The sequence below is a fragment of the Eleutherodactylus coqui genome, chromosome 2 (assembly GCF_035609145.1).
Source record: "Eleutherodactylus coqui strain aEleCoq1 chromosome 2, aEleCoq1.hap1, whole genome shotgun sequence".
NCBI classification, from domain to species: Eukaryota; Metazoa; Chordata; class Amphibia; order Anura; family Eleutherodactylidae; genus Eleutherodactylus; species Eleutherodactylus coqui.
Window position 1 is genome coordinate 20,246,419 of NC_089838.1, and position 26,956 is coordinate 20,273,374.

Consider the following 26,956-nt stretch of genomic DNA (forward strand, 5'->3'; position numbering starts at 1 on the left):
GTCGGCTCGGACTACTGCTTTAACAACCCAACAGAACCGCGAGTATAGCGAACATTGAAGCTATGCTAAGCTGGTTACCCCGAGTAAAAAGTTAGCCACGAATACCAATATAGCAAAAAAGTATTCAGTAACCAAAACCTGTTAGACTGCAAGTTGCAGAAGTTACAAGTTGGTAATACACTACCGCAATGTTTTTAAGTTGTATGCATCGGATGCTCAATGTTAATGTCTTTCATGTAAATGTACTGGAATGCGATTGTATAACGAGTAACAATAATGTGACGAGGCGTGGCCGGGGGTTTCCTGAGGGACAGAATGCCAAAAAAAACTCTATCCGGACCCAATTAAACTACCTCCGCCAATGGCAGAGATAACCTTTGTGTCCTGGAACGTCAGAGGCATGGGATCCCCCAGGAAGCGAACCACAATAAATTCATTGATACGCTCCTGGCGACCACATGTATTGTGCCTGCAGGAGACCCACCTCACGCCCGAAACTTCTAAATGCCTGTAGAAGCCATGGGTCCAGTGGTCAGCACACTCATACCACACATCATACTCCAGGGGGGTGTCCCTACTGATAGAAAGATCACTCAGATGGGAGGTGGAACAACTGAAAAGAGACCCGGAGGGCAGGTTTATTTTCGTAAGATCTAAAATAATGATTTATATGTACTCCTATGCTACTATAACCCACCATCAACCTCAACAGCCCTGCTAGCGGAGGGCATACAATTTGCCTCATTTTCACCAGATGCAATGACCATCTGCATGGGAGACATGAATATGGTCATGGACCCGCTCCTGGACAGGTTCAGGGGTGGTGCTCGGGGGTCGGGGGATACGGGCCCGACTCGACTAGCCTCTATGATCTCGGTAACGAGATGGTTGGATATATGGTGAACACTCCACCCACACCAGCGGGAGTTCTCCTGCCATGCAGCCCACAATCATGCGCTGAGCCGAATAGATTACATATTTGGATCCCCCTCACCATTCCCAATAGTTGAATCTCCCAAGAGGGGTGTCAGACCACTCGCCAATCCGCATGACTCTAAAAAACCCAAGCTTTTCTGTTATCAAGAAACAACGAATACACCCGTTCTGGCTCTCGCTGCTCGGTCCAAATGACCGAATAATAGACCAAATCCAAATATACTACGAAGCACACGAAGCGAGCCCTGATAGGATGCTGGTTTGGGAAGCCTTCAAACCATACCTCAGAGGATGCTTCAAATCCTCAATTTCCTTCATTAAAAAAACCACAGCAAAGGAAGGAAAACAGTTAGCGGAACAATGCCGACGGCTAGAAAAGGAATTCATATCTGACCCCTCAAATGAAAAAAGGGACAAACGGCTACAAGCAGGCAGAGAGTATCTGCTACATTTAAAAGAGAAAGCCCAGAGAAAATTATTTTTTACCCGCCAGTCCTTCTTTGAATTGGGTAATCAGTCCTGTAAATTATTAGCATACATGGCCCGACAAGAGAATACCTCTCCGGCCATACTTAGGATTAAATCAGCAGAGGGCACAATAATCACAGACCCCAAAAGGTATATTAAGCAGATTCCAACAATTCTACTCCGACCTATACCAATCCAAAACTAACTACACCCCAACAGAGCTGGAGACCTACCTAGCCAGTATAACATTCCCAGCAATACAAGACACACATAAATCCCTGCTAGACGATCCCATTACAATAGAAGAGATAGAGAAAGCAATGGAGGACATGGCAAAAAACAAGACCCCGGGTACAGATGGCATACCAGTAAAGGTCTACTTACAATACAGGGAGGAAATAACACCACAACTACTTACGCTATATGAAGATATATTTGGAAAAGAACATCTCCCAGAATCGATGCTCGAGGCCAATATAGTCCTCATATTAAAACCTGATAAAAACCCAGAGGAGTGTGGGTCATATAGGCCCATCTCCCTTTTAAATACAGACTATAAAATCCTTACCAAGGTGTTGGCCTCCAGACTGAACCAAGTAATCAAAGACATCATACACCCGGACCAATCCGGGTTCATCCCGGGAATGTCCACGTCAGACAATATCAGAAGGACGCAGGTGATCACGCAGGTGGGATGGAGGTGGAGAGCAAATTGGGTCCTGGCCTCATTGGACGCAGCCAAGGCATTCGATTCAGTAGAATGGCCATACTTGATGGAGGTTCTGCGGAAATTTGGATTCGGAGAGCCGTTTATTAAATGGGTCTCTATCCTATATAGCGCCCCGACAGCAAAGATAATGGCGAATGGCTTGGTCTCCACCTCCTTCCCACTCCACAGGGGGACCCGACAGGGCTGCCCGCTTTCCCCCCTTTTATTTGCAATCGCCATAGAACCCCTGGCTCTAAAGATCCGACAGCACGCATTATACAAGGGATTGGACCTAGAGAGGATAAGATAGGATTATATGCAGATGACATAATACTCTATATGTCAGAACCCAAACACACCCTACCACTGGCCATCTCTCAAATAGATGAATTTGGGAACTTCTCAGGCCTACGTATTAACTGGCAGAAATCTACCCTTATGCCGCTGAGGGGAGAGGAGTGGAGGACGGGAGAAGTATATCATAATCTGCAAATCGTTCCTCAATTTAAATATTTAGGGATTTATATCACCAGAGACCACACCCAAAGCTTTGATCTAAACATTGCATCCCTAATGACAACCCTGCAACTAAAACTAAGAGCCTGGAGCCCTCTACCCCTATCTGTAGCAGGTAGAATAAACCTTATCAAAATGATAATACTCCCCAAATACCTATACCGGTTAGAACACGCAGAAATGACTAACACAAAAATTCTTCAAAAAAACTAACTCATTAATAACCTCATTTATTTGGGGAAAATCCAGAGCCAAACTCCGTATGGAAACCCTACAAAAACCAAAGAACTAGCAGGAATGGCATTGCCGGACTTTAAAATATACTACCTAGCGGGGCAGGTCAGATATATACGCCATTGGCTGTTGGGCTCTCCTCTCCCGAACTCCGAGCACCACCTGATGTACTTCCTCGCGGAGGCATCACTTTGGATCCTCCTGGAGGCACCAGGACTGTTGACAAAACAGATGCTGCCCATTCACAGACTCGCAACAAATGTCTGGAAGGCATGCAGGCAACTGACTGGGCAGGAAGACACCCCCCTGGAGACCCCTTTATGGAATAACAGAGCGCTGCCGCACTTACTGAACCTACCAGGCAGACAATTTTGGTCAAACTTAGGAATCACCACATTGGAACACCTATACATAGATGGAACACTAGCCTCCTTTGAGCAACTGCAACAACTATACCAGGTACCTAGAACAGGATTCTTTAGATACCTACAACTCAGACACGCGCTGACAGCCCTATTCCCGGAGCCCAGGAGACCCTTCTCAACATACCCATTAATAGGTATACTGCGCACACAAGGTCCCAGGGGCCTAATCTCGGCACTATATACTCACCTGCTGCACTCCAGGACCCCCGGCACACAAATGACAGTGCTGGAAAGATGGAGAGAACTTATCCCAACACTGACTAATGAGGACTGGGAGACCGCGATGGCTATATACACCGGGGTCTCGCCAGCTGCGAATAACAAACTAACCCAATTATATATCCTACACCAATGCTACCTAACACTGAGTAGACTCCATAAAATGAATAGGTCAATTACCAGTCAGTGCCATCGCTGCCGTGCACCAAACGCAAATTTCAACCATCTAATTATGGAACTGCCCGATGGTGTACACGTACTGGGAGGAGATCACAGAGTTCCTAACCCAACTGATGGGAATACCAATACCACTGGATCCAGCGATGTGTCTGCTGGGGGTCATGGATGAGGAACAGTGGCAGCACTATGCTAAAATATTTCTTACCAAAGTACTATTTTATGCCCGTAAAGTTATAAGATAACAGTCGGCCATATTTATTATAAATCAATGCAGAAATCTAGATTGCAAAGGATTCACTTATTTTTTCTTGAAACCATAGAAGGGAAACAGTACTTTGGCATGTAATTAAAGAGTCTCTTTAATAAAGCGATTAAAGGGGTTGTCCCGCGGCAGCAAGTGGGGGTATACACTTCTGTATGGCCATATTAATGCACTTTGTAATGTACATCGTGCATTAATTATGAGCCATACAGAAGTTATTCACTTACCTGTTCCGTTGCTAGCGTCCTCGTCTCCATGGTGCCGTCTAATTTCAGCGTCTAATCGCCCGATTAGACGCGCTTGCGCAGTCCGGTCTTCTCCCTGGTGAATGGGGCCGCTCGTGCCGGAGAGCTGCTCCTCATAGCTCCGCCCCGTCACGTGTGCCGATTCCAGCCAATCAGGAGGCTGGAATCGGCAATGGACCGCACAGAGCCCACGGTGCACCATGGGAGAAGACCCGCGGTGCATCGTGGGTGAAGATCCCGGCGGCCATCTTAGTAAGGTAAGGAAGAAGTCGCCGCAGCGCGGGGATTCGGGTAAGTACTATCCGTTTTGTTTTTTTTAACCCCTGCATCGGGTTTGTCTCGCGCTGAACGGGGGGCCTATTGAATAAAAAAAAACCTGTTTCGGCACGGGACAACCCCTTTAAGTGCACAGGGTACCCTAAAACACTGTCATAAAATCTCAGCAGGCCCGATATACAATGTAAATCAGAAGTGCCATCAAGATGCAATATAATTATAGAACCTAAGACGTTTCTGAGAACATAGAGATCAAACTTCAGCCTGTGATGAGAGCGTACGTTCTTCCTCTGCATGTCTATTCTCTGATTCCAGAGTATTAAGGAAGCAAAAATAAAAAACAGACACTAAAACAGTCATTTATAATCCCCTGTTTGGGTGGAAGTGTCCCCTCGGAGTCTTTAAGTATGCTATTTTGGTTTTGAGAACATTTTCCAGTCATTTGCTTGCAAGCACCTGGCGGCTTTTTAATGGACAGCAGCATCAATCTCGCTTTCAGAAGCCGACAGTGTGGGCAAAGAGAAGGACTGCGGGGTGTGAGCAGGGGGAATGACTCTGCACGGTGCACTGAGTCCGCTAACGGCTGACTTTAACCTCTACCGTGCCACCTTACAGATTGGAATGATAATACACTGCAATCTCATTATTTGGCTTTTTTAAAGGGGTATTCCAGTTGTGAAGTGAATTTTCAAAAATTCCACATATAAAGGCTGTTTATGCACAGCTGGTTATGGGTATAAATTGTGCTGCCATTACCTTCTTATCCTGTCCTTTATGTCCGATTTTTCCCCACATCGCTATATTCCAAGATGTCTGCCAAATCCCTGTCGATAGGGATTTTAAAACTACATTTCCCACAGTTCCCTCTTCTGTATTCCTTCCCGTGTATGTCCCCGCTATGGGCTGCCCTGGTATTGAACAGCAAACCGGTCCCAAGAGCTGAAGAGAAAAGGAGCCGTTCCTGATGGTTCCTACTAGGGGTGGAATACCTACAAGGTGTATGAGGGGCAACCTGGGAATAAACACTTCTGAGGTGCCAGGGGAAGGGAATGGTTCATAGAGCGACAGACACAAAATCAAAGCAGAACCACACTGCAGACTTTAAGAACATCCGACTAGCATTCATTTGATAGTAACTTTGCGTAACCGGAATACCCCTTTAAGGGTTCCTTCACCCAAAATATAGAATTCACAAAGTGCTTTACTATTTTACCCCTAGTTTTCCTATACAGATTGATTGTACTTAAAAGGGTTGTCAGTGCTATCTACTTTGAGTGCTGTCCAAACTGTCAACCCATTTATTTTTTCTCATCCATTCTCCCCAGCTCCAATTTATTTGGAGCTGGGGAGAATGGATGAGAAAAAATACATTTTCCCTGCACCCTCCTGATCTGACGACAGAGTTCAGGAGGGTGCAGGTGGTCACTGCACCGTGGGGGGGAATGCGGAAGTAACACTTCCGCATTCTCACTTCTGCCTCCCGGCTCGGCGATCATGTGACCGCTGGGGTCAGGTGGCACCCAGCGGTCACATGATCGCCGGGCAGAATGCGGAAGTAACACTTCCGCATTCTCCCTTCAGGCTCCCGCCTCAGTGTTCATGTGACCGCTGGGGATCAGGTAACACCGGCGGTCACATGACCGCCGGACGGAATCGATCTACATTACATAGCACTAATTGAGCGCTATGTAATGTGTAAAGGAGAAGGCAGAAAGGGTTATAAACCCTTTCTGCCTTCTCCTCGGGAGTCCTTGATAAAGATCAGTGCAGGAGTGCATCTGCACCCAATGTGTCTGATGATCGGGTGCAGATGCACTCCTGTACTGCAGTGTCGGGCCTGTCCCGACATTGGAGCTGTGGAGGGAAATGATGATGTCGGGGCAGGCTTGACATTGGATTGGAAAGGGTTAATGTTTACACTTTATGCTACAGTACAGAATAAGCATACAACCACTGAAATGTCTCAAATTGTGCCAGAAAACTGCCGCACATGCTTTGTGCCACATTTGTTATTCTTATTTTAGAAACTTTCGGACACTTTTTCTGCTGTGTCCAACAAAGGGGTATTCCTTTGCAGAGAAAAAAGGAAGTGTGTCCTAAATCGCACCGAAAATTGTGACAAATTACTGATAAATCTGGCATAATATAGAATTAAGTTTGCACTAACTTTTAGACAGTATTAGTAAATAAACCCCACAGTGTCTAAACATGCATGAAAACCACTCCATTCACTTCTACTGGGCAGAGGAAGATTCCTGAGTGCATCAGTCTCCCTCCATCCCATAGAAGTGCATGGAGCGGTGATCACACATGCGCAGCACAAGTAACATTGGGAACTCAAGAGTGTGCGGATGTCAGGATCGCTGGGGTCTCGGTGGTTAGGTCCCAGCAATCAGACATTTATGCATTATAATGCAGATAGTAAATAAAAGGTCATTAATGGTAAAAACCCCTTTTACCCCTTGAGTGGCACGCCCGGAAATTTTCCGGGACGAGCTTCACTGCTCATAGCAACATAGCCCGGAAGATTTCCGGGCTATGTATCACTATGGGAGCTGCAGAGCACAATGCCACAAGCTGTGGCACTGTGTTCTGCCTGCACAGACCCACATAGAGCAGTGCAGGACTTTTAAAAACCAGCAAAAGATATTGCCGATGTGCCGGCAATATCCTACTTTGTTTACAGGTTGCCATAGAGACCATCGGCTTGTCAGAAGCAAGCCGATGGTCTCTGTGGCAGGGAGAGCTTAATGCTTGGCTGTGAGAGGACAGCTAGGTACTAGCTCTTACAGCAGAGATCAGAGAAAACCTCCGATCTCTGCTGTGTTAACCCTTTACATGCTGCAGTCTATGTGACTGCAGCATGTAAAGGGCTGTCACTGCAGCATGTAAAGGGCTGTCACCATCGGACCCCCGGAATGTGATCAGGGGGTCCTGATGGGTCCCTGTGGAAGTCCCTAAAGGGACAAAAAATTAAAAAAAAAAAAAAAAAAAGTTAAAAAATTATAAAAAAAATTATAAACACACTTGTCTCCCTTTACTTTGTAAAAAATCAAAAATACAATCACACATGTGGTATCCATGCGTCATAATGACCCAGAGAAGGAAGTTAATACATTATTTAACCCCTTAATGACATGGCCCCTTTTTTTCTTTTTTCCCCATTTCTTTTTTTCCTCCCCCCTGTTTAAAAAAATCACAACTTGTCCTGCAAAAAACAAGCCCTCATATGGCCGTGTCAATGGAAAAATGAAAAAGTTATGGCTCTTGAGACGCAACTGCAAAATTAGTTGAAATTCAATGATTAGACCATTTTAAAAAACCTGCCCTGGTGGGCACGACAGGGTGGTAGGAAACCCGCCACTCAAGGGGTTAATGGGGACAATCACCTTTTTTTTTTACAAAATAGGTTTTGGTAAATGTCTTGATCCACTCATACCTTGAAAAAGAGGATATAAAAAAGTTTCCTGCACCACAAACAAATTCAAGGTGAGAGGTCTGGTCGGCAGGTTGGACTGTCTCTGCTGGGCTCTCCGGAGTCTTCTAACACCCCCCGCTCTGGCACTGTGCCACGGATGATGTAGAAGACTACATGCACCAAGATATCCCGACCCAGCGTATGCTCAATTCATCTGCCCCTTTTGTGGATTTACTAGATTGTACTGCGCATGCCTCAAAAATCTCCTACTTTCTAGTCTATGATCAGCGGTACTGACATCTACTATGTCATGAAGTCACAGCGCCAGAAGTGCGTGGCATTAGAAGAGGAGAGACAGTCCGGACCAGTCCACCAAAGACAGTCCAATGCGCCCACCGGACCACTTACCGAGAACTTTCATGCGGCAAGGGAAAAGTTTGTAGCATCTTTTTTAAGGTGGGAGTCAATTCAAAAAAGTTTACCAAAATAGGTTTACCGGTATAGCCAGTTGTATGAAGACAATTATGATGACAGGTTCCATTTAACGCAAACCAGGGAATCTGAGAGGAAAAGTAAGATCGACGTGGAAAGACCTAGTCTGCCTGATCACATTCTGAATGGCTGATAACAGAGAATAAGCATAGGGAAGATAACATAGGTCCTCTTAAGTGAACAAGTGTAATACGTAAACGTCTTGAAGCTTAGGGACATTAACTCCTCGAGTTCCGCACCCTACCTCTTACCCAGGGATTTCAACTGCGGTTTAAGTCTGCCAAACAAAAAGGTAGGGATTTACAATGCAGCAATTAAAGAGACCTGCTGGGAGTCCCGGATAATGTGATGCTCTGAATAATTGAACACTGTCATCATAAACCTAGTCCCATAGCAGGTGCTGGTAATTAGACTGATTTACGTGGCCATATGCAGCCACCATCTTCTCATAGGAAGACATCTTTCGTTGTGGAGTTTCAGAATTAGTTGGGTGACCCGGCCCTACCAAAGTGTTCCAAAGTGGCCTGGTAAATACTGAGGTCACAAATTCAGAAATTGGGACGTTACCCCGTTCTTAAACTATCACTACGCTTTGAGACAACTTGTGTTAATATGAAAACCAATTTGATAACTAGCAAGAACGTGACACTATTTGGTTTTTTTTCAGCAAAAAAAGGCATTTTAAACACTCTAAACTGCTGACCACTAGGGGTCTCCCTTCCCTCTAATTCAGATGTTCCCAAAGTGGTCTATATGGAACCCAGGAGTCGATTTTGACTGATTGGGGGTCCATGTCAGCAAGTAAAAAATTTGGTGCTGCACAAGATGTAAATGGGGGTCCACATGTGCGGCGGGTCATCATCAACATTTAGGCTTTCTGCAAATGACATAATACACCTTATACAGACTTTGCATATAGCCATTACTTACCTCTTTGATATTTCATAAAATTGTTCATGCAGTGTTCGGCAAAACGTCTTGGGCTCTGGTGATAGACAAAACAGACCTGCGCAGTAGCTAATTTACCTATCAAGATTCTACTGCTTATTGTTTTCCCATGAACTGCCAGAGCCCAAGAAGTTTTGCGCAAACTATACCTATTTGACTTCAATAAGTTAAGGAAAATTCAATATTAGGCGGGCAGGGGGGTCTACAGAAAAGAGAAAGAAAAAATCTGCAAGTGGTCTATGGGGGAAAAAAGTTCTGCTCTAATTTGTTGTCCACTGCCTGTTGTCAAGTAAAACCCAACTCAAGCAACACAAGTAGAACAGCAAGTTAAAGGGGTTGTCCCACGAAAGCAAGTGGGGTTATACACTTCTGTATGGCCATATTAATGCACTTTGTAATATACATCGTGCATTAAATACAGAAGTTATACACTTACCCGCTCTGGTGTTGGCGTCCCCGTCTCCATGGCGCCGACCGAAGCCTTCTTCTCCTTCCATTAGACGCGCTTGCGTAGTCTGCTCTTCTGTTCTTCTGTTCTGTTGAATGGGGCCACTCCGGCATGCTCGTGCCGCTCAGGTCTTCTGCGCATGCACAGGTCGGCGCCATGGAGACGGGGATGCCAACATCGGAGGAGGTAAGTGTATAACTTCTGTATGGCCAATATTTAATGCACGATGTATATTACAAAGCGCATTAATATGGCCATACAGAAGTGCTTAACCCCACTTGCTTTCGTGGGACAACCCCTTTAACCCCTTGAGTGGCACGCCCGGAAATTTTCCGGGACGAGCTCCACTGCTCATAGCGACATAGCCCGGAAGATTTCCGGGCTATGTATCACTATGGGAGCTGCAGAGCACAATGCCACAAGCTGTGACAGTGTGCTCTGCCTGCACTGTCCCACAGAGAACAAAGCAAGGGCTTTGAAAAACCAGCAGAAGATATTGCCGATCTGCCGGCAATCTCCTGCTTTGTTTACAGGTTGCCATAGAGACCATCGGCTTGTCAGAAGCCAGCCGATGGTCTCTGTGGCAGGGAGAGCTTGGTGCTTGGCTGTGAGAGGACAGCTAGGTACCTGCTCTTACAGCAGAGATCAGAGAAAACCTCCGATCTCTGCTGTGTTAACCCTTTACATGCGGCAGTCTATGTGACTGCAGCATGTAAAGGGCTGTCACTGCAGCATGTAAAGGGCTGTCACCATCGGACCCCCGGAATGTGATCAGGGGGTCCTGATGGGTCCCTGTGGAAGTCCCCTAAAGGGACAAAATAAATAAATAACTAAATAAATAAATAAATAAAAAAAATAAATAAAAAAAGGTAAAAAATTATAAAAAAAAAATTAAAAAACACTTGTCTCCCTTTACTTTGTAAAAAATCAAAAATACAACCACACATGTGGTATCCCTGCGTCGTAATGACCCAGAGAAGGAAGTTAATACATTATTTAACCCCTTAATGACATGGCCCCTTTTTTTCTTTTTTCCCCATTCTTTTTTTCCCCCCCCCTGTTTAAAAAAATCACAACTTGTCCCGCAAAAAACAAGCCCTTATATGGCCATGTCAATGGAAAAATGAAAAAGTTATGGCTCTTGAGACGCAACTGCAAAATTAGTTGAAATTCAATGATTAGACCATTTTAAAAAACCTGCCCTGGTGGGCACGACAGGGTGGTAGGAAACCCGCCACTCAAGGGGTTAAGGAGGGGACAGACTCATATACTACCTGTAGATGCCGACAGAGAACAGATAGTAGGAGAAGGACTCAGGTTGTGTTCACACGAACGATTTTCAAGCATGAGTTCTGTGCGATTGTGAGAAGGATAGAACTTGCACCGTAAAAGAACCCATTAATTCAAATTGGTTAATTCATATGAGTGATTTTTCTCTCTGACCAAAAGACATATTAAAAATCGCAGCATGTCCCATTATTTCCTGCGCGAAAATTGTATGTGAGCCCGATGCGTTTTTACCAGTTTAACTACTGGAAGCACATACGTTTTTCACCCTCACGAAAAAAAAATTGCATGTGAAAAATGCATGCCCATCAATGCGATGAGCTTTTAGTACTAATACAAATCCCAATCACAGAGTGTGATGCAGGTCAGATTTTCACAGACTTAGGCCTTATTCACACTACCATATAGAAGCAGCTATTTAGCCGCGTAAAAAAAAAAAAAAAAATTCATCCACAAATTGCAGCCATCGGAAGCATTGGATTCCAATATATTCATTCAGATGAATGATTTTTGGGCGCATAAAAAATAGCACATCGGCGGCAGTTTTCGTTCGTCAATTTTATACGTTGCATCAAACGATAGGCCTTACCCTATCTTTTGTAGAGACATGCAGGGGGCTCCCATAGACTTCTATGGAAGCAAAAAGAAAAAAGGAGGAGGAGGGAGTTACTCGGTGTCCAACGCTGAGGAAAGAAGACAGCTGGCGCTGTATAAGCATTAGTGGTCATTCCAAGGATTTCTGCTGATGGATGGGCTCGTTCGCGGCAATTCTTGATTCATGCGATCACACGTACAAGTGAAAGGAAAAATGCAAATGGTTGTGTGCCTTTACATCGCACTTTCCCATGTGAAAATAACTTGCTAGGGACAACTGAAAATTACAGATACAGCCTGCAGAGAGGAATAAAGGTGAAAACTACATGATAAAAGTCATAATGGCCAGAAATAATGTTATTCCTAATGTGCACATGGCAGCTTATTCTGGAAAGTCATCTGAAAGCACAGGTATGTTTTAAAGGAGAACTGCAGAATGTCATGCACCACCCCCTTTACATACACTTTAGATTGCTGTTGGCCAAACAAGCTAATCCTCCCAATCTCCCTATGCACTTACACACTCAACTTGGCTGAGCATGTATGTGGTGTCACCAGGGAGAAGGGAGGAAGCCAGAGGGGGCTTGACCGCCCAGGACCAACACATTTATGTATAATTTAATGTTGACCGCACGTCTAAACAGTCAGCGAGAGGTGGGGGTGCCCCTTCCTGCAACTGGTCGGGACACTCAGCAGCACGAGCGGAGGCTGTCGATGGGCTAGCCTGGCAGCCCACAGCCTACTGAAGGCTCCCAGGGCTGCCACAAATAGATGCCTTTCAAGTCCTGCTTGTGGCAGTGCTGTAAATGAAACATCAAAAATAGCTATATAATGCAATACTGAATAATTGCAATACATATACAAGCGATCAAATGATCGCACAAGTTCAAAGTGCCCCGTAGGGACTAAATAAAAAAAGTGTAACAAAAAAAAGATTTCAAAAAGTTATATTTTTTTTAACAGTTACAAATATATTAAAAGTAAAAAAAAAAAAAAAAAAAAAAAAAAAAATCGCTTTCCTATTTTTCTCTAAAAAAAAAAAATAAATAAAATGAAAAACCCACATTTTTGGTATCGCCATGCACATAAAATTTCAGACTATTAAAATACCACAATATTTATCCCCCACGGCGAATGCTGTAAAAAAGGAAAAACAAAAAAAGGACCAAATGGCAGAGTTACGATTCTTTTTTTGGAATCCAGCTCCCACAAAATGTGAATAAGTAATAAAAAAAAAAAACATACATATGCCTCCAAGATGGTACTAATGAAAACTACAGCTCACTCCACAAAAAATAAGCCCTCATCTTGTCCAATCGACGAAAAAGTAAAAAGGCTTTTGGTCTTAGAACACGGTGACAGAAAGCAATTTTTGTTTAAGAAAAATGTTATTAACATTTCAAAAATATAAAAACATGAAAAAAAAACACAATACAAAATTTGGTCTCCCCGTAAATTGCATCGACCTATAAAATAAAGTTCATATGTCAAATTTCTTATACTGCAAACGCTGTATAAATAAACCCACCACAAATGGAGCAGTTACATTTTATTTATTTCTCCCCACTTTTAAAAATATTTAACAGTTTTTCTGTACATTATATAGTAAAATAAATGGTACTATTGAAAAAAAAATACGACTCGTACCGCAACAAAAAAGCTCTCATATGGCTAGATCAATAGAAAAATTAAAAAGCTATGGAAGGTGAAGATGGAAAAAAGAAAATAAAAAAAAAATGATAAATCTCTGGTCTTGAAGTAGTTAAAACTTAGTCGGGTTTCACCCGTTATTTTTAACTGGTTAAGCCTAAAAAAGGAGTGGAAATTAAGTGGAAGAGATAAATCAAAACTGCCGCAAAGGAAAACTGGCTTAGTTGCCCATAGACACCCAACCAGGTCTCTGCTTTCCTTTGCAGCGGTTTTGCTTTATCTCCCCCAGTGAGTGATAAGCTATTAACCCCTTGAGTGGAAATTTTCCGGGACGAGCTCCACTGCTCATAGTGACATAGCCCGGAAGATTTTCCGGGCTATGTATCACTATGGGAGCTGCAGAGCACAATGCCACAAGCTGTGACAGTGTGCTCTGCCTGCACAGTCCCACAGAGAACAAAGCAAGGGCTTTGAAAAACCAGCAGAAGATATTGCCGATCTGCCGGCAATCTCCTGCTTTGTTTACAGGTTGCCATAGAGACCATCGGCTTGTCAGAAGCAAGCCGATGGTCTCTGTGGCAGGGAGAGCTTGGTGCTTGTCTGTCAGAGGACAGCTAGGTACTAGCTCTTACAGCAGAGATCAGAGAAAACCTCCGATCTCTGCTGTGTTAACCCTTTACATGCTGCAGTCTATGTGACTGCAGCATGTAAAGGGCTGTCACTGCAGCATGTAAAGGGCTGTCACCATCGGACCCCCGGAATGTGATCAGGGGTCCTGATGAGTCCCTGTGGAAGTCCCCTAAAGGGACAAAAAAAAATTAAAAAAAAAAAAAAAAAGTTAAAAAATTATAAAAAAAATAATAAAAACACTTGTCTCCCTTAACCTTGTAAAAAATCAAAAATACAATCACACATGTGGTATCCGTGTGCGTCGTAATGACCCAGAGAAGGAAGTTAATACATTATTTAACCCCTTAATGACATGGCCCCTTTTTTTCTTTTTTCCCCATTCTTTTTTTCCTCCCCCCTGTTTAAAAAATCACAACTTGTCCCACAAAAAACAAGCCCTCATATGGCCATGTCAATGGAAAAATGAAAAAGTTATGGCTCTTGAGACGCAACTGAAAAATTAGTTTAAATTCAATGATTAGACCATTTTAAAAAACCTGCCCTGGTGGGCACGGCAGAGTGGTAGGAAACCCGCGACTCAAGGGGTTAATGGGTGTATACAGTTTTTGGGACACCCTGTAGATAGCGGCCCTCACCTCCTTTTAACAAATACTAACCTAGAGTTATGAATCTTGTAGTTATGTCCGATTTCCCCACACGTGTGTGTTATGTCTATGAAATACGGAGGCCTGTGTGATTTTTGGCCACTTGACAAAAATGGCCAGTGGGGGTCTACCGGCAACCATACATTTACAGATTGTCCCCCGATCCCACCACAAATGATGTCTATGGGCAGCTTTAGAGCAAGTAATGACTTTACACTGCAATCTTCTAATCATATTGACAACAGCATGAGTGTCAAAACCCGTAGCTCCGCTCCCGGCAATCACACTACGGCGTCTCCTCATTACCGGCGTAATTTAATAAAATCAGTTTGTAGCAATATTGACATTATTCAGAACGACTGTGTGTTTTCCGCTGGTGAGGATCTCATTTTTGGAATAAATGAGCCTTGTATTTTTGGAGAGTGACAAGAAAATTTAGCAGTCAACTTTTACGATTGTTACAGCAGGACAAGATTAATGCGCGGTGACAATGCTGTGCGCGGCTTAACGATCATTGCCGTACCTGCGGAGAACATGTGGGACAGTAATAAAATGTGGTGCGAGAACAGTGTGCGTTTAACAAAGGCTGAGAGAGAATCGGGAGGCAGGAAGATGAATGTGTGCAGGACGGGAAGAGGCGACTAGTCAGATCGCACCTACTGTACAATCCAATTGTGCTTGAAGCAACCCCTCCGTTTTCTGTCCCGGGACTAGAGAGGATATATTTCCTGCAGTCGTTCTTCTCTGCCATCCACCAGTATCGGTTCCCGTTTTTGGCTGTCCAAGATGACCGACGCAATACTTCATACTACCCAATCCCTACAGTGCATTGTCATGTTAGACTACCAATGCCCTATACTTGCTCTCTGATTGGCCAGAGTTGCCCACGTGATTAGCACTGACCAGAGAACTGTGCACAGTGTGCATTAGGTAGTTAGAAAGTTCTTGTAGCCATCTTGGATAGATGAAAACAGTGGACTTGATGTGTGGCAGAGAACAACGACTTCAGGTAACAAAAACACCTTCCGTCTGGGACAGAATTTTGTCCGAAGACCGAAGGGCTGTTTTAAGTTAGAATAAGTGTTGTGCAAAGGACAGAAAATGTTGTGGAAGTCAATTATGTTTTATGCGGTTGCTGAAATGGAGATAAAATTGAGCCCTGGGGAGGAACTAAAGGGTTTTTTTCACAATCAGAAAAATTAAAAATTCTGATATACTCCCCCCCGTTGCTCTGGAGTCAACTTTTTGGAGTCACATGACTACAGTGGCCAACTGGTGATTTTTTGCTGATAGTGACATGCCATCAATAGGCGGTGATTGGCAATCATAATGAAATGATGTTAATGTAGGTTGTCCAAAGAATTAAATCTCCAGTCTAGCAGTTACTAACAGAGGCTAATGGCAGAGAAACAAAGCAGACAACCCGTTTAGATTAAGTCCACACACAGCGGCAATTTTCCACTCCAACATCTGCAGCAAACTCCACATCTGTTAGGGTGCCTGCACACGAACGGAATTCCAAGCGCGTTATTTTAGGCACATTATCTGCCCCAGACCGCAGCCAATATACTCCTATGAGGATCCGCAGTTGTCCCCAGACGGACGGATTTGTATCGCGTTTTTTCACGCGCGTGAAAAAATCTGCGACCTGTTCTAATTTGGGTCGGATTCTGCGCGTGAAGCCTCCAATACAAGTGAATCGGTGCGTTTTTTCACGCAGTACATCCGCAGTGCAGCTGCGGATGGAGTCACTGGTTGCTATGACTACAGGAAGTAGGCATGGTAGGAGGCGTCCCAACACACAGCACAGAGCTTCACAGGCAAATTTGTAGAGGGAGATAGGTAGTATTTCTTGCCAATGCAGGATCTAAGAATGCAAAATCTGTAGTAATGAATTCCTCTTGTGAATTTTTTTGCAGTGACTGAAATAAAGTCACGCTGGAGAAGCGCCTGAAAAAAGTTACATGGATCAACCATGCCCACAAAGACATCAATAATTTAACGGTGCTCGCACAAGCAAGAGGGACAAAACGGAGTCTGGGTGTTGGTTTTTAAGCTTTCCAAGGAATGGGCAGTTCTCTAGGGGTTGGGTTTACAATAAGGGGTGTCTGTTGGTTTTTCTGCGCGTTTTTTTCCACAACACATCCGCGTATATCCGCACGTGATTTTTCACGCATCCGCACCTATCCGCAAGCACATTTGGGTACCATACGCGCGTGAAAATCCGCTAGCGGAATCCGGAACGCTCGTGTGCAGGCGGCCTTAGCGCCGGTTCATGTCTATGTCAGAAGCACCATTTGTCCTCTGGTGCATGCCGGCACAAAATCCCAGACGAAACACCGTAGCATGCTGAACCATTTCATAGAGCATGGTATATTAGGCTGAAAAAAGATATATGTCCATCCAGTTCAGCCTGTTGCCCCCAAATGTTGATCCAGAGGAAGGCAAATAGAAGGCAAATTAAAACAAAACAATGAGGTTGAAGCCAATTTTCCCCCATTTAAAGGTAAACAAATTGCTTCCTAACTTCAAACGGGCAGCTAGAATAATCTGTATGTTAACAACCATTCTGAAGTAATTGGTGATTATAATTAGAGATGAGCGAGCATATTCGCTAAGGACAATTACTCGATTGAGCATTGCCCTTAGCGAGTACCTGCCCGCTCGGAAGAAAAGGTTCGGCTGCCGGCGCGGTTGAGGGTTAGTTGCGGCAGTGAGCAGGGGCGAGCGGGGGGGAGAGAGGAAGAGCGAGATCTCCCCTCCGTTCCTCCCCACAGCTCCCTGCCGGCAGCCGAACCTTTTCTTCCGAGCGGGCAGGTACTCGCTAAGGGCAATGCTCGATCGAGTAATTGCCCTTAGCGAGTATGCTCACTCATCTCTAATTATAATATGTAGAAACATGAGCTTAGGCAGCACTCTAGAGATAGGAAGGACTTCAGAGAAAGCTTTATGGTGAACTAATCAGGTGAGACATCATTTTAGTATTGATTCACCCTAACGTATCTGGGCCCCCCAATGGGAACTCTGGCACAGCCACAGGCCTGGAGTGCGTTAACGTTGGTTACCAACCCTGGTCCTTCAGACATCCAACAATGGAGAGCATCAATGGGGGGCCGAACATAGAATTGGAAGAAACAACTGCAATTGATCTGATCCATCCGGTGAACCTCCCCCTCAGAGGGATTTCACTGCCTTGCTGGATTAGGGGTGCACTCTGCAGAGGCACCCCTGTGAAGTAAGTACTTCACCTGCAATTTATGGTTTTACTACCTGGAGCGCTGGGATTTTTTGTATGGTTAGACCGTTCCTTTTACTTGATTATATGATGTAATATTGTATCGCTCAAGAAAGGCATTCGGGCCCCTCTCGTACTCTTTCATCCAGTTCGCCATCACCACGTCCTCAGGCAGAGAGTTCCATAGTCTCCCTGCTCTTACAGAAAAGAACCCCTTCTATGTCAGTGTAGAAACCCTCTTTCCTCTAGACATAGAGGGCGCCCCCTTGTTACAGTCACAGTATAAACAGATGATGGGAGAGATTTCTGTATTGTCCCCTGACATATTTATACATAGTTATTAGGTCGCCACTCAACTGTCTTTTTCCCAGGGTTAATAATCCCAAATTTGATACCCTCTCTGGGTATTGTAGTCCGCCCATTCCGTTTATTAGTTGTCCACCTGTAAGCACCTGTGGCTATAGAGCCTGGGCTTTCTATGCTCATACATACATTTACTTACATTATTTGGGATACAACACCAGTGATGAAGACTGCACATGCATGTTTTGCCTTGTGGGCTCATACAGAGGGGCGTAACTAGTGCCGTAGCAGCTATAGGGACTTCTATGGAGCCCGAGTCTCAAGGACGACCCAAACTGCCAGGTGTGGCCCAACAGCCCGGTCTGTCCTGAGAGGTTTACTGTAGGAAGTCGCAGGACAGGTCCTGATTTCTCCCCGTCTCCTGCTCTCAGTACAGTACTGTGCTGCATGGCATGAAGCGAGGGTAGAAGTCAGGCTATGCCATGCATGCTGCAGCATGGCGTCCCGCAGTAGTGTGAATGATAAAAACTGTTCTGCCGCTGCATTTCTTGCACCGGCTTTGGCGGTCATTATTCCTGAGTATGCCCCAAAGGGGTCATTATTACTGAGTGTGGGCATTAAAGGTGGCATTATTACTGAATAGGGGCATAAAAGAGGAGATTACTGAGTAAAAGGGTATATTATTACTGTGTTATGGTAAAAAGGGGTGTATTACTGAGTGGGATCTTATTATTCAGCTCGCCTGACTTGCGTATTACAATAAGTAATAGCATTCCCTGTAACAGTACAGTTCTCCAGTATATTTCCTAAGAACATGATATATCTCTGGTATTACCATGCCATTGCCGGGCCATAGGGTGCGTCCCTACACACGCTGGCACTGTCGGCATTGACTAGACAATGTAAGACTCCACATGGTTACACTTCGTTTGACAAAGGGAATAGTAAACCCAGATATCAATTTACTCATATATTTCCAGGAGGATAACAGAGGAATGCTGCAGTTCAAAGAAAAGATTCTCCAGAAGGAGAAATCCAATTGTAGAGACCATCTGATACGCCACAGACAGGTGTAAGATGACATTGCTGTATTAACACCTTGACTTCATTCACATTCCTTCAAGCCAACACTGACCTGTATGTCATCCTCTTTCGGAGGCGGGCTGGCATGATGCATGAAGATACGCTGTGGAAGGTTCCTTCTGTTCTGGGAGAAGCATTCCTCCAGCTGACCGTAGACCATGTCATGTAATCTCTGGACTTCCTGCAATTCCTCATCCTCCAGCTTCTTGTCCATCAGGTATTCTATCTCGGCTATGTGGTACCCATCAAACAGGCCTCTCTGAAGTACTCGGAAACGTCTTCTTCCAACTGTCTCCACCAGTGACCGACCATCCGGCAGATAGTCCAAGTGCTGGATCTCCAACATACAGCCGTAGTCTGAAAAGCTGTTCAAGTCAACAATCACAATCAACTAATCATAAAGTATCCCCCAGTGATCAGTAACCTGTTGGGAAACCTGGTAGTAAGTGCTCACTTTCTCTACAGCACACCCACAGGAGAAATTAAGCATTACACAGTGGCCATTCATATAAATGGGTTGCCTGTGTGATTGTTCTCAAGTAATCTTGTAGATAGGATACCTTTTAATGGCTAACAAAAATACATGATGTTAATGCGAGATTTCAGACCTCACAGGGTCCTTCATCAAGGCAAAGTGAAATGGATCTGAAGAGGCACGCATATATATGCATACATACTTAATACAAGACACAGACAAGGTGGGATTAATTTGCACTTAAAAGACTATAACAGAAATACAAACAGATGAAGGTCCCTGAATTAGTGCTGAGAGATCATCAGGTCAGCGGTGTTATCTGTGCTATTGAGGTCTCATACTTCCCAGTCGGGCATGAATCCCCTAAAAGAATTTAGGCCTCTGTTGAAAGTGACAAAAGTTGGTATAAATTTGTATTCATGTATTTTTGTTAGCCATTAAAAGCTATCATATCTACAAGATTACTTGGTTTCTCTTACTGAGAACAATCACACTTTGCTCTACTGGCTACACAGTAGCAAACCTTTTTTGGGGTTGTCTGTGTAAGGTTAGAAAGGTCAGGTCCTCCAGAGAGAGAAATGCTCTTTATACCCTCTTCTCCACTCTGGGGAAGAGATTAACCCTTTCCAATCCAATTTGTATTCTGGTTTTCCTATGGGCCTTACTCTTTTTCTGCTGTTATAAAACGGCGCTATATGCTGGCTAAAGCCAGTACTGCATGAGGTGACATGTTGGATAGGCTCCGACAGCAGAGAGGCTGGCAATATATAGTAAGAGAATCCCGACAGATGTATTCCAACATCAGAGCTGTACAACCTTAAATCATAATTAGAGATGAGCGAGTGTACTCGGAAAAGCACTACTCGCTCGAGTAATTTGCTTTATCCGAGTATCGCTGTGCTCGTCCCTGAAGATTCGGGTGCCGGCACGGAGCGGGGAGCTGCAGGGGAGAGCGTGGAGGAACGGAGGGGAGATCTTTCTCTCCCTCTCTCCCGCCCGCTCTCCCCTGCTCCCCGCTGCGACTCACCTGTCAGCCGCAGCGGCACCCGAATCTTCAGACCTGAGCACAGCGATACTCGGATAAAGCACATTACTCGAGCGAGTAGTGCTTATCCGAGTACACTCGCTCATCTCTAATCATAATGTCTTTAGACGTCAGACAGTGGATTGGAAAGGGTTAAAGCAGCTCACCAGTCCTGGACAAAGATAGCTGCACCGCTTTTCTGACTGATAGACTGCCTATGCATACTAATGGACAGCGTGTAAGACACTACATGCTACTCTAACTGGCAGCTGCAGCTCACACACGAGCACTGGCCAATCTTTGTAGTGTCTTAGACTAATGATACGTATTAATGCACAGTGTAGATCAGGTAGTCAGAGAAGCTGCTGCAGACATCTTTGTGTATCCAGGAACGAAGGGTCACTTTATCACACTCCGTCAAAAAAATCCAGCCCCTAGAAAGAGTTGTCGTTTTGTTGCAAAAATCGGCATGCAGTTACATCTCAGAGAGATATGCAATTGATTAGTTGTGGCGTGATCAGTTGAACGGTCTTGTCACCTGAAGCCCAAAAAGTGGTTCCCCTCTTGGCCTATAAAAGGCTTTCAGAGGCTCTCTGTGTGTAGGAACTTATTTTTCGCTTGTGTGGAGCAGGCTGACTACTAGACGCCTCTATGACGTAGTCAAATAGCTTTTGCCCGGTTAACAGAGTTTGAGAAGGGCCGCATCATTGGAATGCGAGAAGCTGGATGGTCATATGGATGAATTGCCGCCACCTGGGCCGTTCTGACCAGACCAATTGGGAGGTGTTGGGAGCAGTAGATGCGCAAGGGAATGCACAAAAGGCGACCAGTCAGTACAACAGGGTACTGGAACATCCATGCCACCCGTATCACATCTTGTTTCCAAGCTAGAGGCGGTACAGCAGGGTACTAGAGCCCCCATGCCCACCTGTATCACATTTTGTATCCAAGCTAGAGGCAGTCAGCAGGGTAGTAGAGCTTCCATGCCCACCTAGATCACATCTTCTATCCAAGCTAGAGGCGGTACAATAGGGTACTAGAGCCTCCATGCCCGCCTGTATCACATCTTGTATCCAAGCTAGAGGCAGTACAGCAGGGTACTAGAGCCTCCATGCCTGCCTGTATCACATCTTGTATCCAAGCTAGAGGCGGTACAACAGGGTACTAGACCCTCCCTTGAAGGGGTCAGTTTTCTGCAATAAATTCTCCTTTTGCTATACTGTAATCACTTACTACATGTTTCCCTGAAAATAAGACAGTGTCTTATATTAATTTTTGTTCAAATAGGTTTAACTTTTTTACATGTATAGCTGCCTGGACACTATTTAAATTGACTTTTTAAATTAACTGTTAGCAGGGCTTAATTTTGGAGTAGGGCTTATATTTCAAGCATCCTCAAAAGGCCTGAAAAATCATTTTGCATCCTCAAAAATTCTGGAAAATCATGCTATGTCTTATTTTCTGGGTATGTCTTATTTTCAGGGAAACAGGGTATTATCAACGTTACAGTCACACAGAGAAACTCTTATCCAATTCCGACAGCTCCTTCTAGAGGATGGATAGCTTTTGACAGTGAGTGTATCTGGAAAATACTATTATTTCAGAGTTCCCTAATAAGGAATATGACTAAGGGTTTTCTGAATAGTAAATAAACCCCTTTTTAAAGGCATATGGCCATCACAGAGATGGCCTCCACTCAAGACCCAAAACAAAGAGGGGGCAACTCCTTTTCTGGCAGCCCCAAGCTGTCTTTTTTCACATGGATGGCCACTCATCTGTTAGGCAACACTGCAAAGTTTTTGCTGCCCATGGCTTCTTCCAGCAAAGTCAGCTATTTACTGGGTGTGCCGGGACTGGGGCCTGATGGGGTCTTTTTGAGTGGTACTGTCTCTGATGCGACAACCCAAGTTTATGAACAAGCAATGTGTGCAGAATACTATGTAGTGTAGCTTGTGCATTGGCTTGCTGGATCAACCTGGAAAAGTTTGTAAACTACAACCACTCAAGAGGGAAGCCCTATTATTAACAGTCCTACTATCACTGTGCCGTTGCCAGTGGTGCCAGATGCAGGGCCCAGAGCAACACATCACGGACTGACCTACTTACTCTATGCAGAAAGTAGCATGAATAATGCTGGAAGAGGTAATGTTGCAGTGCATAACAGAGATGACGGGGTCGCCAAGCTTACTATAATACTGCCCCCTAATGGAAGAAAGAAGGTGTAAAAAGTCTCCTTTCTATATATTTGTATGTGTTACCGCATAGCTGTATAAAATGATGTGAGTTTCTGGGACAATATAAATAAGCATTGAAGCAGCGTGTAATCAGTACCTCTTGCCGCTCTCATATAAACACATCCCAAAGCTCCTGGTGCCAGTTTCAAGGCAGCGACGCATCATAAGGCGATAACGCGGTTCAAACACATGGAGAGGACAGGGGACTCCAGGGAAGGCCACAGTGCAGACGAAGATTGGCACATTGCTAACCAGACTGAAAGAAAGCAGAAGGAACAATAATTCAGGAAGTTCTGTGTGACAAATGACATTGTAGAGAGTTTCTTTCATAAAATAAGACCAAGAGCCTTAACTCCTTCAGTGGCAGGTTTATTATTACCATGTCAGCGCAGCAAGCCTTGGAGATTTTCCTGAGGTAATTCGAAGTACCAAACGTATACAGTGGCACAAAAACAGTGTCCTGGCCAGCATTTCAGCAGTAGAGCTGTCCACGGAAATCTTTCAAGTTTAACTGCATGGTCAGTGCAGTGGAGATTTTCCGGGCGTGCCACTAAAGGGGTTAAGGGTCAGCTCCCTCTTCTCGATGTAAGGAGATCAGTCTATGAATGGTTATAGTTGGGAGACCCAATTACAGATTTTCCAAAGTGGCATGGTTGCAAAAGTTAGCCCTCTGCACATCAATCATTACACTTACTAATGTTCATCACAAGGGCAGGATTTTATGTGGGATTTCTCAGTGGAGTATTTTACAGCAATGGTCCATATTAAAATTGAAAAAACCCTCCTGAAAATGTCTTTTTTATTGTAGATATTGAATTTATTTCTTAAGCATACATAGTTGGCACACAACTTAGGTGCCATAAAGAGGACACTAAAAGGCAGCTGAGTGGTGTGCCACTTTTTAGGTTTTTTTAAATATTTTATAAAGCCACTTAAATGCTGCAGACAGCAATGACCACAGCATTTGACAGCTTAGGGCTGCATTCAGACGAATGTATATCGGCTCGGTTTTCACGCCGAGCCGATATACGTTGTCCTTGTGTGCAGGGGGGGAGGATGGAAGAGCCAGGAGTAGGAACTGAGCTCCCGCCCCCTCTCTGCCTCCTCTAAGCCCCTCTGCACTATTTGCAATGGGGAGAGGCGGAACAGGGTGGGGCTAATTCGTGGAATTGATGGAAGAGTCAGTTCCTGCTCCTGGCTCTTCCATCCTCCCCCCCCCCTGCATACGAGGACAACGTATATCGGCTCGGCGTGAAAACCTAGCCCATATACATTCGTGGGAATGCAGCCAAAGAAGCAGGGTTGTTTAATCAATGGCCTAATTAGGTACAGACAAGTGCTCATCTACGCATAAGTGACAATTAGCCAGTATGATTTCTGATTGATAAAGCATGTGATATGAACAAAAATCAATGACAACTAGAGATGAGCAAGCACGCTCGGATAAGTCAGTTACTCGAGCGAGCCTCACTCTTCTCGAGTAACTGCATTCTTGTCCGAGTGTGCTCTGGAGGGTGGCGGGATAGAGCTGTGATCTTGGTCTTGTTTCAAAGCCAAGATTCTTGGCTTGTAGAAGTCGAGCCTTTAGCAGCAGCTCCCTCTGTAGTCACAATGCTGCTTAAGCTGAGCCAAAACAATATGACAGTATTATCCTTTTCCCATTGTCCAATCACAGCTTGAAATAATCAATTAGGTGGAAAAGGATACATTAGAAAAGCTACAAGCACTCACGATTTCTCAATGACTGCCAGCTGAGCCTGCAAGTTCAGGTGCAGTGTGACAATTAACTGCAAATCCCAGGAATTACCTGGACTCATGTAGTAGTGCCCTACAGCTGCTATTACAGCAGCGCTATTAACGCTAACGTAATAGCGCTAATTGCTTGACTGCAGAGTCAGCCTGGCAATTGTTGGGAAAATGTGAGCACTAGTGATGGCCACTAGTGCTTGTGTAATATTCGCCTAAGTGATGATGTCTACAGCTCATAATACAGTACTTGAGTTCAATATTTTAACAGCATTTACAATGACCAGAAAAATGATGATAATTACAATCACAATAATCTGCACAAGCCCCTTCAGCTTAATAAAAAACCACAGCTAAAACATTTTTTTTTTGCGGATTATACTTCCTAACCCTCTATAGCACACACACACAAACAGTAGTATAATAATAATAATAATATAATGTCATGGAAGACATTATACCTTAGTACTGAGCAGTGTAGAGGTCATTGCAGTAGCTGTAACACAGCAAATAACGCACCGCTTGCTCCACAACAGCAGCGTGTTTATGTGAATCTTTGCTTCTGACTCTCTCCTCCTCCCCACTTCCTTCTCTTGAAGACAATGGAATGAAGAACACATTTGCCACATGTGGCAGATGTTTCCTTTATCCCAGCGAACAAAAAAAAATTCCCTGCTGCACCTGCCACATCTGTGACAGATGCAGCAAAGGAATTCTTCATCCCTGCGGGGAATTAAGAATTCCCTCCTCACAGCAGTGCAGGAGAAGAGCCGGCTGGACGCTGCTGAGCTCCGGCAGCTGAAGAAAGGGGAGTATAGATTTTATTTTTAGCACCATTTTTTCTTGTTTTTCAGAGAAGGGCTTATATTTAAAGCCCTTCCCTGAAAAATCAATTACTGGATGCCGGCAGCTTGATCGGCTACTGCAGCCGTCATTTGTGACAGCTGTGGTAGGGAATTCTTTATTTTCCGCAGTGATGAAGAATTTCTTTGCTGCATCTGTCACAGGTGTGGCAGGGAATTCTTTTTCCTGGCGGGGATGAAGGAATCATCTCCCGCATGTGGCAGATGTGTTCTTCATCCCCATGGGGACATGCTAGCAGCGGAGAGGTAAGTATTGTTTTTCACACTAAAATTCTTGTTTTTCGGGGAAGGGCCTATATGTAAAGCTTTTTCCTGAAAAACAATTCAGGGGTGCCGGCAGACCATTGCCTTCAATGGAGCCGCCGGCAGCAGCTGCGGCTCTATTAAAGGCAATGCACAGACCTGCATTCACGAGTGTTTTTGCACGTACATAGGTGCGCACTTTTGTACGCACAAAAACACGATCGTGTGAAGCCACCCAAAAAGGGACTTTTCAACATGAAAATATCATTGTAGGTAAATAAAGTGACTTGCAATTTTGCTAGTTCCCACATTAATTATTATATTCAAATAAGTTTTTTTGGGTTTTCTCAGTGCAGTGTTTTACAGCAATGATCCAAGGTTATTTACCTGAATCTGTGTTTTTTTCTGGACAAAAAAAAAAAAATATATATATATATATATATATATATCACAGCCCTCATCTACGTCATATGAAAATCGGAAATATCCTCCTGAAAAGGTCTTTAATATTGTAAATATGTAAATATTGATTTTATGTCTCAAGCATACAGTTGGCAAATAACTCTAATGCGATCAAGTAGACATTAAGGCACCCGAGGTGAGGATATTAAAGGCACCTGAGTTGCCTCCTTTTCTTTATTTTTCCTGTAAAGCCACTAGGGCTCGTTAGTTCTCACATTAGTTATTTTATTGAAATAACTTTTGGGAAAATGATTGATTATTTAAAGAGGTTGTGCCAAGATGGTATCTCTTGTTTATATTAGGGTATATGAATGTCATAACAGGTTCCGCCTGCTTGGGCCCCCCCTATGTCCTAGAACAAAGAGCTGCTCAATAAGAGCAGCTCCCATCCTGTTGGACTTTCTGCCGTCCTGATATTAGAAAATGGACAATTGTGTGAATTGCCACCCTGTAACACTACAATTCCCTGCAACAACTGCTGCAGGGGAAATGTCAGGCTGGCCGTGACTTCCCCCAGTCGAGCGCTGATCACCCCAAGCCCCGCATTCTCGGAGGGGTTGTGCATCTTGGCCCATGCCCTTTATGGGCAAGTTCAGGCACATGAAATAATTGTGTTACAGGCGGATTCTGACTCGATACAGCATCGTACAAACGCAACACTAATAAGCGAAATGCAGTACCATGATGTATTCTTCTATCAGTAGTTA

The 26,956-nt window shown here is 44.3% G+C and overlaps 1 protein-coding gene across 3 annotated transcripts in view; it reads right to left on the reverse strand.

The window, feature by feature from the left end:
• Positions 1-26,956, reverse strand: part of LOC136611149 (LON peptidase N-terminal domain and RING finger protein 1-like) — an 81,524-nt gene that overhangs the window by 7,986 nt on the left and 46,582 nt on the right. For all 3 annotated transcript variants that reach the window (XM_066590444.1, XM_066590443.1, XM_066590442.1), the window contains exons 9-10: positions 23,033-23,191; positions 19,255-19,567 (exon numbers count right to left, since the gene is read on the reverse strand). In XM_066590444.1, coding sequence (XP_066446541.1) covers positions 19,255-19,567; positions 23,033-23,191 — 472 coding nt within the window. The remainder of the gene's footprint in view (positions 1-19,254; positions 19,568-23,032; positions 23,192-26,956) is intronic.